This window comes from Eupeodes corollae, chromosome 1 (assembly GCF_945859685.1).
Source record: "Eupeodes corollae chromosome 1, idEupCoro1.1, whole genome shotgun sequence".
NCBI classification, from domain to species: Eukaryota; Metazoa; Arthropoda; class Insecta; order Diptera; family Syrphidae; genus Eupeodes; species Eupeodes corollae.
This window is the reverse complement of record NC_079147.1, coordinates 46,209,684-46,233,515: the sequence shown is the minus strand read 5'-3', so window position 1 is coordinate 46,233,515 and position 23,832 is coordinate 46,209,684. Positions and strand designations below refer to the sequence as shown.

General features: G+C 35.8%; 1 protein-coding gene across 1 annotated transcript in view; it reads right to left on the bottom strand.

Moving 5' to 3' along the window:
- Window positions 1–23,832, bottom strand: part of LOC129938522 (uncharacterized) — a 263,598-nt gene that overhangs the window by 40,170 nt on the left and 199,596 nt on the right. The window contains exon 11 of the mRNA XM_056046146.1: window positions 4,992–5,240. Coding sequence (XP_055902121.1) covers window positions 4,992–5,240 — 249 coding nt within the window. The remainder of the gene's footprint in view (window positions 1–4,991; window positions 5,241–23,832) is intronic.

The following is a 23,832-nucleotide window of genomic DNA, read 5'->3' as shown; positions in this document are numbered from 1 at the left end:
CTTTTTTATCGTTTTTTAATTTTTTGTAAGAAAAACCGTCAATTCGTTTTTTTTTAAATTTGACTTAATGTTGAAAAAAATATTTCTTGAAAGATAAAAGTAAATAAAAGCCAATATCTCAAAGTTTGGAAAAGATATTTGAGTCGAAAATCAATTTTTACCATCTTTTATTAACTTTTTTTTAAGTTTTTATTTTTTGTAAAAAAACTGTCAATTTGATTTTTCTCAACATTTTTCAGAATGTTGAAAACAATATTTCTTATAAGATAAAATAAATATGAAGCCTAAATTCCAAGTTTTTGAAAAGAAATTTAAATTGATATTCAATTTTTAATAGCTTTGGGTAATGTTATTTTTTTATAAAAAAAAACTGTACATTCGATTTTTCTCGAAAACGTTGCACAAAATTGTTTTGGAGATGAAATCATATTTTAGTCATAAAATTTTGGAGGTGAACATTTTTTTTTGATTTATAAAAAACTGTTAGATGGGTTTAAAAAAAAAATATACTTCTTTGATATCACGTTACAATATATCATATAAAATTTAATTCAAGTCTCTAACGTTTTTAGTTCGTAAGATATTTAGAGTTCACCTTTTTTTCAAACTGCTATGGTAAAAAATACCACCCACGCAATTTTCTTGAGAGCCCTTTCTGCATCGTTTTGCCTTATTATCTGTATAACAAAATTTATTTGAAATCGATATCTCTTCTGGTTCTTGAGCTATGGACGACGAAAAAAACGTCGCGAACATACAGACGTCCAAACGTACGAACATACGTACACACGCACGCACAGAGATCTTGAAACATCGAGAAATGTCAAAATTTTCAATTTGACAAATCAGACCCATTACAATAATTTTCTATGGGAAGTTTAAAATATATAAGGGATGTACATTATGTTGACTTATTTTTTTGTTTCAACCATTCTTAAATCTTTTATGAAGAGAAGAAGTATTGAGACGGAAGGTAAATGATACACAAGATTCATCTGTAAAGTCCATTTGAAAAGAAGTTCACCTGAAACGATTTAAAACTGCATTCCGAATTTGCAATTATGATATTATTTCTCTCTTGCGCTATGTCATGTTGAACATGTAGTACTCTTCAAAACCACATGTTGGTCACATTCATTTCGTGTAATTTTGACACCAAAAACGGGGCTACCCTATTAAATTAACAAACCTATTAATGTTACTATTTGATCAGCCAAATTTTCTAAGGTGATTGTCCTTCGTCACAAATTGTGAATGTATTTGTTTGTCAACAATTACTTATGAACCCAAAATGTCACAATTTTGAAAATTCACGTAGCCATCAATATGAAGATAAGTTCGGTATTGCTGAAAATGATCTATTTCAAAAAATGAACGTCTACTTTTAAATATTATCAAATTGCAACTATAACCAAAAATAGGTGTTCTTTAATATTAGCGCTTATTAGCACTAAGCAATTGTCATAGGTTTGAGCCAAGAAAATTTGTTTTCCATGGTTAATTTTCCCAAACACAGAAGATGCAATAACTTTTTTATATATAGGGCAGAAAAGGTAGACAAAATTATCAAACAAACCTTATTGTTTAACTTAAAATTATGAATACATACATACATAAGTTTTGTTTTTTAATTATCTACATTTTCTGACATTTGAAAATTAATTATGAGTTAATAAAGTTATTAAAGTTTTTTTTTTAAATCTTGTAGAAAAAAAACACATCAGGCAAAGTGATCTTTAAATTTCTATGAGTTCTGGCGCTAAATACTCTATGATGAATTGTTAATTGTTTGACCTTATTGAACAGAAATTTTAACCTACTTTGGCATTCTCAACTCTTATAGACATCAACCATCTAAACTTCTCATACAACCTTAAAAAAAAAATCTCACATAAAGCGTTGGCCAAAACTAAAACAACTTTTTTAATAAAAAAAATGTTTGTATTTTAAATGCATAAAGATGCATATATTTCATTTCGCTAACTATTTATGAATAGGAGCTAATCCCTGTCCAGAGAAGCATCCCCAGACCATGATGCATCCTCCTCCATGTTACAGGGTTCCTCTTGTAAAAGAAGGATCTAGTCCTCTGTTAATTGGACGACGAACACGTTGCACACCATCTGAACCCATAAATTAAATTTGGATTCGTCAGAAAATAACACTGTGTTCCATTTGGAAACTGTCCAGTTTCAATGCTCTTTGGCAAATTTCAATCTTGCCTTCTTATTTTTGAGCGAAATAAGAGGTTTTTTCACTATTTTGAGCGATTTCAAACCACCATCTACAGCTCTCCGGCGAATCGTTCTTCCACTCAGTTCCAATGATAGATCTGTATTAAGTTCTCTGGAGGATGAGAATTTTTTTTATTGCTCGGAAAAGCAGTTTATCCTCTGTGAGCGTCGTTGCCCTTGGCCTACCATGGTTAGGTTAGGTTATAGTGGCTGTCCAAGATGGAAGCGGACACACTTAGGCCAGTTTAATGTCACATTGTGATACCACATGAATCTTGAGGCTTCCTTCCAAGCTCAATGGAACCAGCTTGAGTCCCTTACGAAATATACCGAACACGCTACAATGATTGGGAAGGCGGAATGAGAGACTTAATTTCAGTCGTTCAGAGTACACACCACCACCAACCCCTTCTTTGGTTTTTGAGCCATCTGTGTAAAAATGGATTGACTCATCCTCCAAGAATGTCCTATCCTCCCAAAAAGATCTGGTAGGTATAGAAATCTGGAAATTCCTGTCGAATTGTAGTTGGGGGATGGTGTAGTCTGTGTGCTTTGGAATTGATTCTAAGTACCTTAGAATTACGGAGTGGCCAATGTTGTTGTTAGTCCACTGCGACGAAGCATTGAGGCGAATAGCAGAGCTTGCAGCTATTTGTTTACTAAATATGTCAAGAGGTGTAAGGTGGGGCAAGGTGTCCAGTGCTGCAGACTGTGCAGCGAAGCGATCCGCTTATACATAGGCAGGCTGAACGTTGGACTTTATTTAACTTATCTCTGTTTATACCTTTCTCTAAAGCAGTCCACCATATTGCCACACCGTACGTTAAAATCGGTCTGATTACCGATGTGTATAGCCAATGCGTGATTGTGAGCTGTAAACCCCATTTATTACCAATAGCTTTTTTGCAAGAAAAGAGAGCTACAGTAGCTTTTTTGACTCTTTCCTGTACGTTGTGTTTCCAATTTAGTTTTTTGTCTAAAACAAGACCTAGGTATTTAGCGTCGTGTGAGAATTTTAATTGGATTCCTTTAATGTAAGGAGGGTTAACAAATGGAATTTTGTATCTCCTCGAAAATAAGACCAGATCGGTTTTGTGTGGGTTAACACCCAGTCCACACCGATCAGCCCAAAGTGTTAGTCTGTCCAAGGCATTTTGTAAGAGTTCTTTTAGGATATTAAGATGGTTTCCTGAAACTGCTATAGCAACGTCGTCCGCGTAGGCTATCACTCTGAAACCCTCCGCATCCAGACTAGTTAGGATTTCATTCACCACTAGGTTCCAAAGGAGAGGGGATAGAACACCACTTGCGGTGTCCCTCTACTAACGAATCGTCTGCTAGAAGAGTTGCTCAGTTTTGAGTTAATTATTCTGCTAGTAAGCATTAAATGAATTAACTCCCGAAGCGAACTCTCTACATTTAGAGATGTCAGTGCAGATGTGATTGCAATGTGTCCACGTCTACACGGCCTACCATCCCTGTGGATAGTTTTCACGGTGTTATTCATGTTAAATGATTTTACTAAGCGAGATATCACTGATTTATTAATATTAAACTTTTTTGCAAGACCTGATTGTTTTATTCCACTTCTATAATCGTTTATTATGTTGTTACGTTTCTAATGTCCAGATTGATTGAAAGTAACGGTATTTTGTATCTTTGACTATTTAGAATGAAACAACAACAACTTGTGTGTGCTACCACCAAGTTCATAGGCTGGAGCTATAGCTATTTCACGGGGACCAACCCGATCATCGACTCCTTTAGTGGTGCTTAATCGCTTTATGTTCAATTTAATTTTTGAAGAACTTTTGCCCGAGCTGGGCTTGAACAAGCGATCTAGCGTGTGAGGAGCTAGCACGGGTTGGCCCCCGTGAAATGGCTATAACTCCAGCCTATGAACTTGGTGGTAGCACACACAAGTTGTTGTTGTTTCATTCTAAATATTCAATTGTAAATTCGGCAAGCAGCTGCCTTAAACTGTGCGTATAAAATTTCATACAAAAAACCTCCTTGGTATTTTGTATTGCCTGATGTCATGTGACGAAAAAGAAAGAGCAGCAACAAAGTTGCTTTAGTTTTGGCCAACGATATTGCATTGTTGCTAACCGCTTTCAGATTTAGTAAACTAATTAACAACAAGAAGGGCTATAGGAAACAAGAAAAAAAAACATGATTTCATGATCATGTTGCTTTAGTTTTGGCCAACACTGTACATATGTCAGGTAGGAAACTCATTTTGTTAATTTGATAAAACCACAAAATTTGTGTTGACACTAAAATACAAAACAAAACCAACAATTATGTCTTTCTAAGACACAAATTTCGAGAGTAAACATAAACCTGTAGACACCTTAATTAAATGTCACTACATCAAACGTCAAACAAAAAATCCCATGTCTTGACATAATAAATCTTCGAAAATGAAACAAAAAATCAAGCTCCTGCCTATACCATGAGTACCCATAGCATATAATATATATTGGCCTTATTTTATAGGACAACCGACCACACGCTCTGAATTCCTAATTTTGTGTAGGTACGTACTCAAAAACACTTTATATCGTATATATCCTCATTCTTACCACCCTCGTATTTTTAGTCTTAATACAATTTTTCTTCTAAGTACTATTGACACTTACCAAACAAACAAACAAAAAAAAAATCCAATCATACTTATTAAACTTCTAATATGAAGAAGAAAAGAAAAAAAGGACGAAAAGTATATGTCCTTGCGAATGTTTATGTTTATCTTACCATAAGTCTCAATGTGGGTGTCATTTGATTCGATTATCGTTCGATGTATATCACCAGTTGTTGTGGTAGTTGCTTCTTGTATTGTCGCATAATGCCCAGATGGTACTTCAAAATGTTCCCCACTACTTGAAAATGTCCATTCAAATTCAATTTCCGGTGGATCTGAATTCACTCGACATGGTATTGGTACGGATTCTTCAATTGATGCACCAACTACTGTAACTGTTGTTGTACTACAAACTGGAGCATCTAAAACGGAAAATATTAAGAACATGATGAAAAAGAAAGGATTAGATTGAATTTCGTATTAAAAAAGGACGAAATTAAAATATCCAATAAGGATATTATTCTTTTTTTGGAAAAGTATAGTATAATTGAAAGTTGTTGTATTTTTTTTAAGAAGGGTGGATGGACTTTTAATGTTTGGCACAGATAATTTGTGTGTGTGTGTGTATTTGTTCTTTGTAGAGAGCATATCTAACTTATTTTTTTGTATACTTTTATTATGATATAGGAGGTGTTAATAACTAAGAAGTAGGTATTTATTTTGTTTGAATTCTTTAACATTGCTACGGTGGAGATACACAGAGCCATTTCACATTCACGTAGTTCAGCTCAAGAACGAATCTCTATACTTCACAATTGGGCCAAAGGCCAGATTTAAATGAGATTATCATATTTTCTTGTAGCAGTGTCACACCCGAAGAGGCAAGATGTGATCTTTAAACGAATTTTGAAACTTAAGAATACTGCAGTCAGCGTAACAATTAATTGGATAAGAAGTTAAAGACATGAGCTCAGTCATAGAAAAAGAGGAAGAGGATCTGAGATAAAACGGAGTTGGAGTACACCATCTTTTCATTGTGGGTTTCAGACTTGAATCTGAAGGAGTCGATCTAACTATCACCCGTTATTTCCAATTTGAAATTCAAATAAATTATAACGAACATCTCGGACCGGTGCTTTACAAATTCATTTTAACTTGTTGCTTTAATTCAGCATTCGTCGATTTGCCTTCAGCCAGTTAGCAAAGTTCTTGTATTAACGAATAATTTTGTTTTCATCAATCTTTTAATAAAATTGATTATTTTATAAATAAAACTTAAACATATTTGTCAATAACTTGTTTCGCGTTTTTAAATCAGTTAAGTCGACACAAAATTAAACATATTTTGCTGTTTTCTTTTTGTCATGGGAAACAAAGAAAATTACTGGAACTAACGACCAACCACCTCCAGCTCTAAAGCTGATGCTCCCATGACAGACAATTTAATGGAAGCATTGCAAGCGCAGCTGCAAGATCTTCAGCAACAAGTTTTTTCCCAGCACTAGCACAATCAGATAGAGGTACGGAGGTTGAATCTAGACATGCTCAAGTGCGACCACCAACTTTTTGTAGAGAAAATGTGAAGCTGTGGTTCGCTTAACTCGAAACACAGTTTACATTCGTCATTGTTCATCTGGATTAGACCACAGCTTCAGAAGTACAAGAGGTCATCATCAATCCATTAGGTAATGGATATGTTCTGTTTCTTTGACATTGAAGGACTTAGGCGGTACAATGACTGACGATGCCTTAAAAGCAATTTTAATTGATAGATTGCCCATCCAAACACATTCTATGCTTGGTACATCTTAAAATCCAATAAAATCTGGAAAACCTTGGTCTCATCGCAGACAGAATCAACAACGTCATTCACAGCAACAATTTGCCAGCACATATAGCTAAACATATTCTTCATATTTGAGTCTCTCACAGAAAGTGGAACAACTGGCTAAGCAAGTTGAAGCCATTTTACATGAACCGTGAAGACCAAAAATGCAAGAGATCAAGGTAACTCCCTCTTGCTAGGCAACTCAGAGATCCAACAGCAAGCAGGAAACGAAACCGGATGTCATTGATGACGGTGAATGACAGCCAAACTTCCAGCCGTCTTTTCATCACGCACAAAACGTCAAAATTTCAGCTTTTGGTAGATACGGTCTCAGATGTTTCAGTTTTTTCACATACCGGTTCACGTCAAAAGCCAAAACCATCCGACTATACTCTCATCGCTTCCAACCTTTCGCACCTTGCAGATGAATTTAGGCCACCGTAGTGATTTTAGTGGTAGTGGCAGCATGCTACTTCTGCAGAAGTCAACAAACCTATTATAAGTGCGGACTTTCTAGCTTTCCAACTACTTCTTGTAGACGTATCACACAGCAGATTGCTAGACGGAATCACTGGACTTTCCGCGGTGGGTTACCACGCATTTGAGATGTAATCACAGGTGAAATCAGTTTCCGGAACTTCACAGTACATCGAGCTGCTAAAAGAGTGTCAATGTTTAAATCAACCAACTGGAAGCTTCAAAGAAATCCGACACTCAACCGTTCATCACATCAACACGAAAGCATTCCCTCCAATAAGCTGCAAAGCACGACGTTTAGCATCTGACAAGATAAAGATTACAATAAGTGAGTTCGAGACAATGCTGAAAATCGGAATAACTCTCCAGTTCGAAAGCTGCTGGTCATCGCCACATCATCTCGTTGCCAAAAAGACAAGTGATTTCCATCCGTACGGAGATTATCTCTCTTTAAACGACCGCACGATTCTAGTTGGTTAAGTTAGGTTAAGTAAGGTTATAGTGGCTGTCCAAGATGGAAACGGACACACTTAGGCAAGTTTAATGGCCCATTGTGATGCCACATGAATCTTGGGGCTTCCTCCAGAGCTCAATGGAACCAGCTTGAGTCTCTTACGAAACGTGAGAGGCTGATTATACCGATATGATTTAGATCGTTTAGATCGTTAAAGAAGAATTTTCCTAGGTAATTCATGCGTTTTCGAGCTAGAGTAGGGCACGTGCAGAGAAGATGAAGAACCGTTTCTTCCTCTTCCTCGTCCATACAGCTTCTGCAAAAGTCATTTGAGAATACGCCTAGTCTCGTGGCGTGCTTTCCTATTAGACAGTTTCCGGTTATGACACCTTTTATCGATCTTATATGCGATCTGCTTAGAGAGAGCAAGTACCTTGAACGTTTTAAATCCAGTGTTGGCCAGATGTTTTTTGTGACCTGACACGTGGCGATGCTGTTCACCTGGCGCCTGCCTTCCTCACTGGTATGCCAGTACTTGCCAAACGTGGTAGTATGGGCAGCACTGTACCGTTCCTGGCGAGTTCATCTGCCTTACAGTTACCTGGAATGTCTCAATGGCCCGGCACCCAGCAAAGATGAATAATAAACTGTTGCATCATCTCCATTAGAGATGATCGACAGTTATGGACTGTTAAGAGTTTGTAGAGGCAGAGTCCAGAGATTTGATAGCGGCCTGGCTATCAGAGAATATACGGATATCAGATGTTGATATCAAGTTTTCTTTGAGCCAAGACAAGACTTCTTTAATGACCAAAAGTTCCGCCTGGAATACGCTACAATGATTGGGAAGGCGGAATGAGAGACTAACCGGCTGAAAGCAAGCTTGTATAGGTCACAAGACCTCTGGTCGCCACAAACCATGAGTTTTACATGGCCTTGATGCCAACCCCCATCGCTTATGGAAGCAAGTGGTCCTGGAAGCTCCCTCTAAATGCTTAAAAAGCCACCCGAGAGCTTAACCTTGACCAACTGCTAACGATCAGCCGATATTGTGATATCATCATCGCTCCTGTCAATGATCGCAACCACGACCGTGCCCTTCGTGACGTCACTGAAACTGGATTGTTTCCTGATGGGATTGAGGGGGGTGCTGGTGTTATGCACCCGAGGCCGTTTTGTTGTCGGTGCGGCCCCCTCAAGAGACCTTTCTCTTTTGGACGTAGAGTCCTTATTGGATCTTGTAGTAGCAAGTATGCTTTTGGCCCATTCTACACTAGCGGTTTGCTGTGGTGTCCCTTCAGCCCCCGATGATGGACCAGAGGCCTTAAAGATTTTCGCCGTTTGCCGCCTTTGTCTATAAAGGCCTCATGAGAGTTTTCCATTTCTGGAAGTATTCTCCCTAGTAGTGGTAGGGCCATTTATCACAACCCTGCCACTACTGAAATTTGGTATCGTTACCTTTGTATTCTCGTTGCTACCAACAGCAGAGGAGGGTCCATGATTAGCCACTCCCTTCTCTGTGTTGGCCGCAAGAGATACGATTCTAGTAAACACTCCAAGAAATCTTCAGGATTGTTCAGCTTGTCTCTTAGGGAAGAAAATATTTTCCAAAATTGATTTGGTAAGACCATTTAATCAGATTCCGATCGCACCAAAAGACATGAAGAAAACGGCCGTAGTTACACCATTTGGACTCTTTGAAATCTTTAACGACCCTACCACATTAGTAGTACAAAGAGTACGTAAAAAGATGGGCCCAAAGAAATCATTAAAATGCTCAAGAACTGGGGTAGCAATGGTACTATCAGCCAAGGTAAAATTTGCGACAAACTGTTTTGAAAAAAAAATGTGTGTCTTGACAACAAGCATTAGACTCGATTAAGGCGAAGAACTCATAGGAATCCTGACCTACTTGGGTTTTATTCGGTGCTGAAAGTGCTTAGTTGTTAAATACAGTGTTGATATTCGTAGCTTTCATTTTGGTTTAAAAACTACCAAACTTCCCATACAATAATATTTTATTACACATTTATGAGTGAAAGTGGAATGAGCACTGTTATACTTTAATCCTACGATATCAAAAGAACAAAGCACCTTTAAAAGGTCCAAGAACCTATTTTCAAAACAAATACAAAATTCGTTATATTTTTAAATACAAATTATTTTTAGACAAAAATACAAACAAAAAATATTAAAATTGCAAAACTCAAGGACTCTAAAACTTCAATCACTTTTTTCCTTTATTTAAATCATCCCAGGCATCAAATCCAACCCCAACCCACCTCGATCCCAGGTCTACCAATATAATACTCTAAAAAGATTTTATCTGGCTTTGACGATAAGGTATAACACGATTATAGAAGGACTTACACAATTTGATCTGAAAGTAATTGAAATGTTATGTCCTGCACATGAAACGTATTACGTGATAATTCCTAATACTATACCTCCTCTGTCCTTTATACATAAAGCTTATGGTGTGGTGTGGTGAGTTATTGGGAGTGTGTGGGGGTGAAAAAAAGGGGCGGTAGAAATTGTGGTGATGTGTGTGAGGGTCGGTCTTTGTTGGCAGAATCAAAAACTCGTTCATGACAGAACAAACGATTTTGAGTGTTTTTCTCTTTTCTTTTTTTTGTGTTCAACCTACAATTTTCTGAGAATTATTCTTTATGACTTTATACGGAACCGAACCGTTATATACCCTTACCGTATATGGACAAACATATATTCATTCGTCTATCTGCTGAAGCAAGGAAAAATTATATTTTATAAAAAATTCATTCATTTCATGGCCACTATTCTAATACTTGTGGTAAATCGTTCAGAAATAATTTTGAATATATCAAACGTTTTCCTTTGTCCTTTCTCTCATGACTCATACATACATGATGGAGGGAGATTTTGAATCTCTGTGTGACAGTTCAAAATCTCGGAATTGAATACGAAGTCAATTTTGAAGAATTACTATTTTTATACAGGACCAACAAAAAAATATAATATTTCAAAGTTCATTGCATATTATAGATACGTTTTTTTGTATTGTGTATGGATTTTTTAGGAAAGTTTTGAATGAGGGTGTGGAACTGTTGAGAGGATAGGTAAGCTGGAAGTTCGTCATGTTTTTTTTTGCAGTTGTATGGAATTGAAGAACATTGATTGCTGGATGCTGCGCCTGGCATATGTTGGATTTTCTTCTTAAGTTCTTCTTTTTTGTTGTTGTTGTATATTTGTTCGCAATAAAAAGATGATGAACATACCATCAAACATTAATTTTTTTCTAAGAATTTTCAGGGAGGTTGTACGGCACCAATCAAATTTAATGCTGTTGACTTTTTGTCATTGAATTTATTATGAGGTTAGAAGTTTTTCAATCTGCATCTTGTTTTTTTTTATTTTTCTTTTGCCTGTTGTTGTTGTTCAGGGCAAAACATCTTCATAAACTTAAGGATATTTTGACAAATTTTTGTGCGAATATATTAAAAATATCCTAATGTGTGTTATATTTTCAGACACCTTTGTTAAATTTCAATGAAAAAAAAAAAAAGAAAAATAGAAAAATTTTGAATGTTCTCATTTCAGAAGTTTAAAAATTCTAAAAATATCAAATCGACAACAAACAAGTTTATGAAATTTTTCTTAAGATTAATTGTGGTTTTGAGGTATGGTACCCGTCGTTTATTTTACCCAAAATATTTAAAAGGATTTTTTTTAATTTTAAAGCTCACATAGTAATGAACGTAAAATAAAATTGATAAAAGATACTTTTTAAAATTTCTAATGTCTATGAACTTGATAATAAAGGGTGTCCCAAAATTAACGCAAGATTTGAATTTGCCGCCATTTGTGCAGTGAAGTGTTGGCAACCCTGAAAAAAAGCAATTTGATAGATAACAGTATGGGGTTATTAAAAATGTTTAATAAAGATTTCTAACCCCAGTAGGGGGACATTGTAATTGGTCCCGATTGGCCGAATTGAAAGTTTTTAAACTTTTAGACATTTCACGGTCACTAAAATCTAAATCAAAGGCTTTTAGAGAAATGTCAGTGTGTGCAGATATAGACTTGGAATAAATTATGTTTTACAGATAATAATAATAACAAAATCTCAACAAAACTTAATTTTTCAAAATTTGTATTTGAAAATATTGTAGAGCGTTTTTTTCTTCTAAAATATTGTCAGTTTTAGTTTAAAAATATTTGTATTATGGTTCTGAAGTTATTTAGAACTTATAAAAAAAACATACGTTTAACATTGAGATACCGAATTAAAAAAAAAATATTTTTTTTTAAAGTCAAAAATGAAAACAATGACATTTGTAATCATTAAATATTATTGAGCCTTTATAAGAGATTTTGCAGTAAAACCATTGAAATAGTTTAGTTTAGTTTATTCATCAAACAAAGTTACAAAAGGTACTTAAGTAATTACTAGATAATATAATAAATACAATTTAAAATTTTAAACGTTACCAGCAGCAAAGTTATTTAGAATTAACAATAAATTTGATTTAAATAAATATCTACTAACATTGAAATAAATAATGTTGCAAACAGTATTTGTCTGTATACTTTCTACGAATGTTAAGAACCAAAATACCGAGTGTTTTACACCTCGTTTTATAGGTAGGAAGATCAATGTCCCATTTACTTCTTTTCACTAAATCTCCCGTAAATCGTTTTTGGATCTTTTCGATTCTAAATGAATGAAGAAAATATGAAGGATTCCAGATTACACTGCAGTATTCAAGATTAGACCTTACAAACCCAAAATATAAACACTTTAAGGTGTATGGATTGGAAAACTCCTTTGAGTTTCGCAATATGAAACCTAACATTGAACTGCCTTTAGCAACTAAAAAATCTATATGCTTTACAAAGTCAAGTTTTTTATCAAAAATCACACCATGATCTTTTTTAAAGGTTATAACGGACAATGTCATATGATTGATTTTATAGATAAAATTAATTGGACGACGGTTTTGCAAATATGTTAGGCTTTGGCATTTGGAAATGTTCAAATGTAAACAGTTAGCTAAACACCAGCTCGACAAAAGATCAGGATCTTGTTGCAGAAGAAAACAATCATGTTCAAATTTTATACAACGGAATACCTTAAGATCATCTGTTTAAATCAAGCACTTTGAATTTAAAAACATATCAGGAATGTCGTTTATAAACAAAAAAAAGAGGACCAAGATGGCTTCCTTGCGGGTTACCCGACGTAACATATAATTATAGGTGCAGAAAGAATGTTATTTATACGAACGTCCTGAATACGATCCCTTAAGCAGGAACTATGCTATTTTAAAAAGTTTGAGTGAAAGCCTACGACAAGCCTATGACAACATCATACTGATAAACTTTCTTAAGTGCATTCAAGACTAAATTTTTATAAATAGTGAAGTTAGTTGCAGTGGATCTTCCAGCTACAAAACCATGTTGGTATGGTCAAATCATTGCTTTAAGAGAAGTAGTTAATTTGTCATAGACTAACTTTTCAAAAAATTTGGGAATCGTAGCAATTTAACAAACTGGACGATAGTTTGAAACAACTTGCCTACCACCTGATTTGTAAATAGGTGTGATTGTTGAACGTTTCCAAGTATTTAGTAACTCGCCATTTGCAAGTGAACGATTAAAAATGATTTTTAAAGGAACATCCAATGCTTTCGCACATATTCGTAAAATGATTAGTGAAATTCCGTCAATATAGATTGATTATTTCTTGACGCAAATTGAAAACAAAACATCGGTTTTATTTTCATTACCCTTTCAGAGCAAAACAAAAATATTTGCTTATATTAAAAGAAGCCAAATTAAACAAAAACAATACGAAAAAAAAATACATAGGATTGTTTTTGAGAATTATCGAATTTTCGATTTTTGGACAAAATATGTTTATGGGGACTATTGCTTAGAGAACATTCCTACCGGAAATCCACCCAACGTCCTTAACCCGTCAATAAAGATAGTGATATCTTTCGTAACCAATCCATCTTCCCAATCCTTTCTGGCAGGAAAAATGGCTTTAATTTTTGTACTTCAGATCATCTTCAACTCAATAAAAAACATAAAGTTAGCAGGTGTCGAACTAAGACATTTGCCGATGGAGGAAATTGACATTTACACCACACTCTTCAACAATGCACTGAATAATGCATATTATCCAGTGCATTGGAAGACCGCTGTGGTTCATCCTCTCCCGAAAAAGGGAAAGGACAACTCCGATAAGTTTTCTTCCGAGCACAAGCAACGTTTTCAAAAAAATCATTAATAGGGCTTTGACTAAGTGGGCTGCGGACAACAAAATAATTCCGGATAAACAGTTCGGGTTCAAGGCGGGTCATGACATAATTCATGCTGCGTTCTTAACTCGTTTTTGATATATAATGGAATAAATCAAAACAACAATGCACAGGTGCTGTTCTGGTTCATTTGGAAAAGGTCTTTGAAACCGTATGGTTAGAGGGTCATTACATAAAACTGAGCGGGCTTGGCATAAGCAAGCCGTTGTTGTATATACTTTGTGATATGCTTAACGTTAGAAAGATTGTTGTCAAAAGTGGCAATGCAACTTCTACCACAATATTTTCAATTAAAAATGGTCTTCAACGGGGAGCGGTGAATGCGCCGATTCCCTTCAGCACAACATTCTTAATTAAAAATGGTCTTGAACAGGAAGCGGTGAATGCGCCGATTCTCTTCAGCACTTACACCAGCGATCTGATAGGTAGACTTACAAAGGCAATTGCTCTTGCAGCGTGATTTCGACAAGATTTAGCGGTATTGTGACGACTGAAACTGAAAATAAAAGTCCAGAAAACGAAGACAATTCTGTTCCGGACTCCGTTGGCTAGGGCCACGATCGATACGTGCAAGAATTGGAGCAAGATGGTCATCGTTGATCTTCACGAGCAGCCTTTAGTGAGCAAAAGTGTAGTGAAGTACCTCGGTATCTGGTTAGATCAGTTTTTATATTTCTACAGACATATAAATGCTGCTCTGACCAGGGCCAGAGGAGCCTTCGCTCTGACGAAACGACTGTTTCTTAGCAGTCGGCTTGACTCTTGAGTAAAGGTAATTTGATACACGGCCCTCATACGCCCGATGATCATTTATGGTTGTCCTGTGTGGTCCAATGTTGCCCCTTCCCAAATGGAGTAGTTTCGAGTTACTGTACCGGCTTATATTGAACACCCGAATCTTCTTACGTGCATTACTCTTCCAACAAGGTCCTATACAACGGATCTCGAATTAACAGAATTGACAATTTCGTGCTTAATCTCCTTCGAGGTCACGTTACAAGAGTTATGTCTTCAACCAAAAATTTAATTTTCGGGGCGTTCTATCCGAACGACGAGTATTTAGAGAGTGTACGCTTGAGTGGCTTCATTCCACCAGAAGCATTCCCGTTTTTAGATAGATGCGGTCTGATACAGGATTGATTGGCAGTTCCGTTAATCTACCACGTCAGACGACGAACCGTGAATAGGCGACTCCTGTACAATAGTGACGTCATGGCACAAGGCGGAGTAGATCTCCTTCGGTTCAGAAGGGCTGTGTCCAAACGGGGTCTAACTGATAGGGTGCAGCAGGAGAACCAGTTTTGGTGGCTTCATTCGGCACTTGATAGTAGTTAGTCGGGATGGAGTTTTAATCCTTGGCCGGCTTTCATGTTTGGGGCCAGTAAGTTAGTTGTAAGTTATGGTTAATAAGTCTTGTTTCATGAATTTTCGTCTAGCTTTAAAATAGCTGTCTAGCTTTAAGATAGGTTTAAGATTGAATTAATAAAAATGAATTTAAAAAACAAAACAAAAAAGGGAGCTGGACCATCATGCCAGAAGTCTTGGGTTCGATCCCTGACAGTGCCAAAATATAGAAGAGTAATTTTTGTCATGAAAAGTGCTATCTTAAATAAGCCGTTTTGATTCGTCATAAAACAGTTGGTCTGGTTGAGAGTTTTAAGTCACAAGGCATTAGGTAGTTCTCAAAGGACTGTTGCGTTACCTAATTTATTGTTTAAGCACATTTAAGGTCCTATCCATTTTGCGGCTTCGAAAGTATAGGGCTGGAATTCGACATCTGTCAAACTAAGCTGATAAACCAATTTTTTTGTGTCAGTTGAAAGTTTGGCATTTACGAAAATGGTTCGCTTAACAATCGCACAACGCTTAAAAATTGTTAAAACCTACTACAAAAATGGTGATATCGGCCACATATCGTGCTTAAAAAGATTATGGTTTACATAATCGTCCAACCATTCAAGCAATTTCCAAATTGTGAAAAAAGACTGGATTGGTTACAGATATTGTAAAGCTTGTACGTCATCGTTTCACTCGTAACACTGAAAATATCGCTGCTATAAGTGAAAATGTTACTGAAGACCTGAATGTGTTGATTCCTCATCGTTCTCAAGAATTGGGCCTGTCTTACAGCAGATTCTTACGTATTTTGGATCTATACCTATATCCATAAAAAATCAGCTCACACAACAACTAAAGCCAGCTGACCATTCTCGATTGGGCGTTTGAACAGCAGGCAGTGGACTCGATTTTTCGAACAAAATTTTCTTCAGCGACGAATCACATTTCGCTCTCAGACCCGGTGGGTATGTTAATAAACAAAATTGTCCAATTTGGGTTTCTAAGAATCTTCAAGCAATTGATGAGAGGGCATTACATCCACAAAAAGTCAATGTTTAGTGCGCAATTTGGTCCGCAGGTGTATTTGGACCTTACTTCTTCGAAAACTGCAATGAAACGACTTCTACCTAGAATTTGGAGCGTTATGGTCATACGATAAATTACTTTTTTGCCTTCTATTGAAGAATACGACTTGGTGGATATGTGATTTCAACAACAAGGTGCCACACAACTCTAGCGGCCATATTCGCTAGTTTGTAGCGTAGTTTCTCATCGTGCCGATATCATGCGATTTGACACCGCTGGACTTTTTTTTTTGATAAAACCGATAAATCTTTAAGTCTTGATCAATTCAAAATCCAACATTAGTAAAGTTATGGCTGAGATACCACACAATATGTGTCAAAAAGTGTTCGAAAATTAACTCAAAATAAATAATGATGTAGTCTTTTCACACATTTATTGAATTGTTATGCTTAATTATTAAATTATTTAAAAAATTCAGTTTTCATTAAAATTTTTTAATAAATCAGAGTTGACACGCAAAGGTACTTAACTTATTCCTTTATAGTATATTTTCAAGTTTTTACTAATTTAAATGTTTAATTTTTTAGCTTCGTTAAAATACTGTTTCATAAAAATATATACTTTTTTTAAACACAAATTAAGAATAGAATAAGGTTATGTAGTTCTTGACTTTACGGTTAAGGGTGTTTATAGTTGTATAGATTTATTCTATAAATTTATATCCTTTTATGTGGCGAAACAACGAACCAAAAGCAAAATAAAATAACAACAAGGAAGAGAAAACCTTAATCCCTTCCTTTTAATTTTGCAAAGTTCCCAATCGATGTTTTATAATTAACGTAATTAAAAGTAAACACGATGCCATCATATTCAGATATTAATGGTACGTAAATACACAATCGAGTGTTACGAGTCTGTTATTCAGAATCAATAAAAGATCAACAATACAAAAAGCAAACATCAGAATATTGAATTGTTCTACATATACAATATACATCTACCTTGATATAATTTTAAATACCTCTACACATTAAAATTATGTATAAATGTATAGAAATACAGAATGAAACGTTTATACAGATATACACAGGGTGGTTAAAAAGTTATTTCTTAATTTAAAGCAATTAAATATATTTTAAAATATAATTTATTGAGATTTCCGTCAAGCTTCATGCTCACAGATACGGAATCTTTTTAGAGAGTTTTTCATAAAACTTCTTGGCTCAGTGCTTTCCTTTAGCTGTGGGATCTTAAGTATGGTGGATTTACAAACGTATATCCTAACCTTCAAATATCCCCACAGAAAAAGTCTTATGAAGTTATATCCAGAGAAAATTCGGGCTTATTACATTTTTGAAAATTATTCTATAGAGTTTTTAAATTGGCGCAGGTAGATTTTGGCGACTCGTGGCGGCCATTTTGTTTTGCTGAAATCTGTAAAATATTTTGCATATTATTCAGTTGATTGTGACAAATTGTCATGTCAAGTTACACGATTGAGCAGCACATTCAAATGATAAAACTTGATTATCAAAATGAGTGTTTGTTAACGCAAATTTAGGCGCATTACTCCCATTTTAGGGTAGACGTAGTGGTCCTTCATAGTCGTTTAATGACTCTTCAACGTTTGCTGGCCGAATTTAAGATGACCGGTACAGTTAACAATCAGCCAACACCCGTACAAAGAACGCAAGATCGGCTGGAAACATCGCCGCAGTCCGTGAAAGTGTACAGCAGTACCCGAGTATATTCTTCACCGTGGAAAATAACTCGGCCTATCGCAGACTTCAACTTGCCGAATTTTGCGTCGGGACTTGGGCTTACACCCGTACAAGATCCTACTGACACAGGAGCTCAAAGTTGATGGCCATAAAGAATGCCATTTTTTCGATGACTGGGCTTCGAATCGTTAGAAAGAGGACCACCATTTTGTCCGAAAAATCAACTTTAGTGACTTGATGCATTTTTGGATAATTGGCTATGTTAATAAGCAAAATTCCAACGCGAGGTTGACCAGGTGATAACGCATTACCAAAAAGTTACCGTTTGGTGTGGATTGTGGGCCGGCGCAGCACCGGCGTAATTGATCCATACTTTTTGAAAGGGATGTTAGTGAGGCGGTCACCGTGAACAGCGAGCGCTACATATCGATGATAACTAATTTCTTATGGCCCAAATTGAACCATATGGACCTAGACGACATGTGTTTTCAGCAAAATGGACGGCGCTTCGTGCCACACAGCAAACGCGAAATCTACAAACAACGTCCTTATTAAAAAACCCTATATAACCGAACATTTACCATAGGAGCATCGTTTGTGGCGCGAGAAGTTTGCGGATTGTTAGAAATCGATAGCCTCAAAAAATGATCGATCGTAACCCAATGATTTCAGCATTTATAGTTGTAGTATTGGCGGCACCGTCCTTCAAAAAGTAAAGGAGAATGCAACTTACGAGGATGGATGGAGATGGCTTCAGCACTCATTATAAAATGATGAATAAAATAATTTTGCTGCCTCGTTATTTCTTGTAAGCGAACTAGTACGCAAAAAACACGTTCTTGAGAAACTCCTGGCATAATTCTTGCTAAAATTGGATTTTGTATGAAAACAGCTGCAATTCGCTTCTTAGAACTGCGGAATGCGCCGAGAGCATAAGAACGCCTTCGTAGCTATGTTTTTAGCCTTCCACAACACATTCAAGAATGAGTTGAGAAAAATTAACCATAGCTCCTTGTTGACTGAAAATCGTGGAAGTAGTTTCGTAATCATGAGCTAAAGAGAAGAGTTATAAATTTTTCAAATTATGAAGAAACTTTTGACCTACCCTGTACAGACCCACCTATGTTGATATTGTATATAAGCTTGTATAGAGAAATGATATTATTTCATTATATTGGTCGGTCTCTTACAGTTGAACGGAATAATATTAATAATGGATGTAAATTAAATACAGCAATCGAAGTGTTTCGATTAATATGGAAATTTGTCTGTGCTATGCATTGCATATTCTTTGCGATGAAATAATTTCATTTTTGTGTATTTTTTTTTTTGTTGGGTTTTGTTTCGAATCAGCTCTGGAGTTTAATTGAATTAAAAGAGATATATCCTTTTCTACATCCATTCATTTATAGATACATAGATAATTTGAAGAAAAAAAGAAATAAGTCATGAAAAAATAATATTTATAGAGGTTCAGGGAATCAGTTCTTAAGAAAAGAAAAGGAAAAGTAATTGAAAAGTCGTACGCATTTTTAATTGGAATCTTTTTTATTTGTTTAATATTTTTACATAAATGATAAAGGAAAACAAAATAAAAAGGTACAATTCTTTGGCGATAGTTAAAAACTTCTTAAATCGAAAATTGCATCATAGATTTTGATGAAGTTTAACAGATTATATTTTTTAACAGCTCACGTCTACCAAAACTTATAACTATAATAATAGTTAAGTCTTTTGTATTAAAGTCTTAGGGTCATTAAAGTCCTTACGACCAGTTTCTTTTGCTTTACGTCAAAGAATTTGTGCGTTTCCTATGAAAAAATTGGTACACTTTTCATTTAAGGAACATAATTCAAATAATGCAGGTTCTGTTTTTGTTTCTTCAATAGATCTTATGGAGTAGTCGTATGGTGGACCTCCTTGGACAAGATATTAAATCTAAATAAGTTCATCAAAGTCCAGCTATCAGCAGGTATGTACATACATCACAGGAGCTCTTCGCTCAACACCAACCGCAGCACTGGAAGTGCTTGACATCTTTTCCAAAATGGTGGCAGCCAATACATGTGTGGACAATAATGGACATACTACTATTCTAGACAATTTCAGATCTATACCAGATCACTTAGACTATACCACCCTAAAAATGGTATTCGGTAAAAGCTTCCATGTGTCCATCACTTCAATATCCTCCTGCGAAGAAGAGAGACCCCTGGAAGACGATGCGGTACACTGCTATACAGACGGTTGAAAGACCGATTACGGAGTTGGAAGTGGTATCTATTCGCAACAACTGAATCTCAGTCTATCATACAGACTTCCCAATCAATGTAGTGTCTTCCAGGCAGAAGTAATGGTGATTAAAGAGGCACTATCCTGGTTCAAAGAAAACGTTATATCTTGCAAGGGTATACCAATCTTCTCGGACAGCCAAACCGCTCTTAAATCTCTTGCGCCTGTCTCCACAAACTCTCAAATAGTCCACGATTGCCGATCATCTCTGAATGAGATGATCGTTTAAAATGATGATGAGTTTAAAATTCACCTCATTTGGGTGCCGGTCCACAGAGACATTCCGGGGAACTGCAAAGCCGATGAGCTCGCCAAAAACGGAACACTTCTGCCTAATGTTGAACAAAAACATAACATAGGAACACCACTTGCTGCATGCAAATATCTTCTCAAACAATATGCTCTAGAATTAACAAATGCTGGATGGTCACAGAGTACCACCTGTCTAGCAACCAAGCAAATATGGCCAAGCATAGACTTAAAACGGTCAAAAGGATTGATATCCAGGAGCAGACAATGTATAAGCTCTACAATTGGAGTAATAACAGGACACTGCCTCATAGGAAGACATGCTCTGTGGCAAGGGGTCTACACAAATGACTTCTGTGGAAGCTGCATGGACGAGGAAGAAGAGGAAAAAGTCTAACACCTTCTATGTACATGTCTAGCACGCTCTATTAGAAGGAATAACTTTCTCGGTAATCCCTTCTTAGATAATGCCAGTGAACTGGCAACGATTGACAATGTCTCTCTAACTTCATTTAAAGTACAAAATGGTTTGTTTAAGTTCATGGCGGTGTTACTGAGCCATGTTTGTGCGTTACTGCGAATGACTAGAGTTATCGCGACATGATTACAGATTATTTTAAATCCAAATTGAAAGATATGAACTTATGAACTTTGACGACATGTGGTTTCAACAAGAAGGTGACACAAGTCTTACAATAGATTTATAGAAGAGTATGTTTAATGATCTTGGTTTATCTAGACAACACCGGAAGGAGTGTATTTTGAGATCTTCGCTGAGTTAAACCACCTAACTCCGCTCGTCAGCGAGCCCACTCTAATATCGGACGTGGTAGGTCGATCAGAAAACACTCTTGACTTGTTTCTTACCTCTGACACTGGTAAGTTTACTATTAGTGTTCTATCGCCTCTAGGCACATCTGACCATTGTGTCATATCAGCAAATTTCTCGTGTAAAAACTCTCCAGTTAAAGAAAGAGCTCCTAAGAGAACCGTTTGGCAATACGAGAAAGCCAACTGGGACGGTCTCAATAATTATTATTTTAGGATCTTTAACTATGCTTCCTCGATAGTGACGTCGACGCCAGCGCTGATATCATCACTAGTTTGATTCTCCTGGGAACGAGAACTTTTATCCCGAACAGGGTTAAAAACATCAGACCTAAGGAAAACGCAAGGTTCGATGCGAGCTGTAAAGAGGTTATTAGGGTCAATAAGGTAAGTTTGCGTTGTTTTAAAGCCAATCCAACTGAGGAAAACCGGAATAAGTTCAAGCAAGCCAGGAAGGCCTGCAACGCCCATATTCGACAGTACAAATTTTTATATGACCAAAAATTAAGGCAACAAAAATACTGCATTGTTTTAAAGGCAGTACAAATTTTCGGTCACTTGTAAAAAATATGAGTAATTCTTCCTCTTCCTCGGTTCCCACGCTCGTTGTGAATGACACTCTATTTGTTAGCTCTTTAGAGAAAGCTAATCTCTTAGCTTGGCAGTTTGCCGCCAATTCAACGCTGCCGGTGAGTGTTAGGACTCCGCCTGTACTTGAGCGATTTAGTGATTCTATGGGTCAAATCTTTGTTCGCACTCGTACTGTAGCGAGAGTCCTAAAAGATCTTAACATACATACATCTGCTGGTGCGGATGGTATCCCCGCTATTGTCTAAAGAGGAATTCTTCAACGCTGGTAAGACCACTGTGTAAGCTTTTTCATCTATCCTTCTCTTTAGGTCTCGTTCAGAGCGGATGGAAAACTGCATTTGTCCAGCCTATCCCAAAAAAGGCGAATCTTCCTCAGCGTCTAACTACCGAACAATTGCGCTTACTTCCAGCTTAAAAAAACGCTGGGAACAACGCTTAGAGAAGATACCGATTTTGCCATAAAAATCATCTTCTAAGATGAAGTCCATTTTGATCTTGACGGGTATGTAAACAAGCAAAATTGTCGCATTTGGGGCTCAAAAACCCGAACGCTTACATTGAAAAGCGGATAAACCCAAAACGAGAGTCATAATTGGGCCATTTGTTGGGTTGTTTTCATTATTTTGAACAAATTTTTGTTCACAAAAATTGAAGAGGAGGCTATTGCCAACATTTGGTTTCAGAAGGGCGGCCGGCGCTACGTGCCACACAGCCGAAGGTACACTCGATGGACCCTATAGTTATGTTCAGAAGTTTTTGTTTTTTAATGAAACTTTGTAATCTATTGACAACAATTCATTCCAGACAATTTTTAAAGACTAAAAGTATTGAAATCGGTCTATAATTAGTCGATCTATTTTAAACTCCGCTTTTGTAAATTGCTCTTTCAACAATAGTTCGAAGTTGTTTCGGTATTGTTGCTTCAATTACGCTTACATTAACTAATTTGCAAAATATAGAACTAAACAGATCTGATCTAATGGATATTGTTATATTTAATAAAAATGCTTCATTTCTCATTTTTAATTCTAAATTAATAAAAAAATCAATTAGAAAATGCACAATTGTTAAGTAGAAGTTTATCGAGCTTTCCAATAAGAGGTTTTCTTTTGATATTCTTAGTATCTTAATAAGAAATGGTATTTTTTAAGAGAAATTAATTGATGTTTAGTAATTAAACTTTTAGAAAGACAAAGATATGCTATTGCTAATAGAAAACCATGTCAGCTTAAACTCCGCATATGTGCCATATCATTTTGATAAATTGTATCGCTAAATTTTCAACAATAACAAATTTTTTATCTTGCAAAAGTCAAAAGTTGACTTCTATAAATATAAAACTTGCGAAAAAGCGGGCTATTAAAAATGAAACTTCTTTTTGGAAATCCTTAAATCTTAAGTTTTAATCATAAAACTAATTTACAATCTGGAAATCTTTCCTTTTTTTGATATTTTAAATCTGATGAATACATGATTTGTCCATTATATCCCTGCAGCATAGCTGTAGGCAAAATTTAAGCTTATGTGGGCTTATATTGTTGGCAATGAAATAGAAAAGATTGATTGTGTAGGTGTTTTTGAATTGTTAGTTTTCAGTGGCATGTCTATTTGATATTGAGTGTTAAATGATGTTTGTGTCTTGTATTTTTTTTTTAATGTAGGCGTTATGACGCAGAAACACAGATTTAAATGCAATACAAATCCACGTAATGTCATTAGTTATTAACGCAACTGATTCAAAAATGTAGTTTGTTTTATATTTTCTGTTCAAATATAAATAAGTTTTTATTGTGTCATGCAATATTATTTGATTAAGTTCTATCATCATCATCATAAATAACAGAATATCGAACTTTTTTAGTTGAAAATGTTAAACCTTCCATTCAACCTTTCATTGATTCCTCG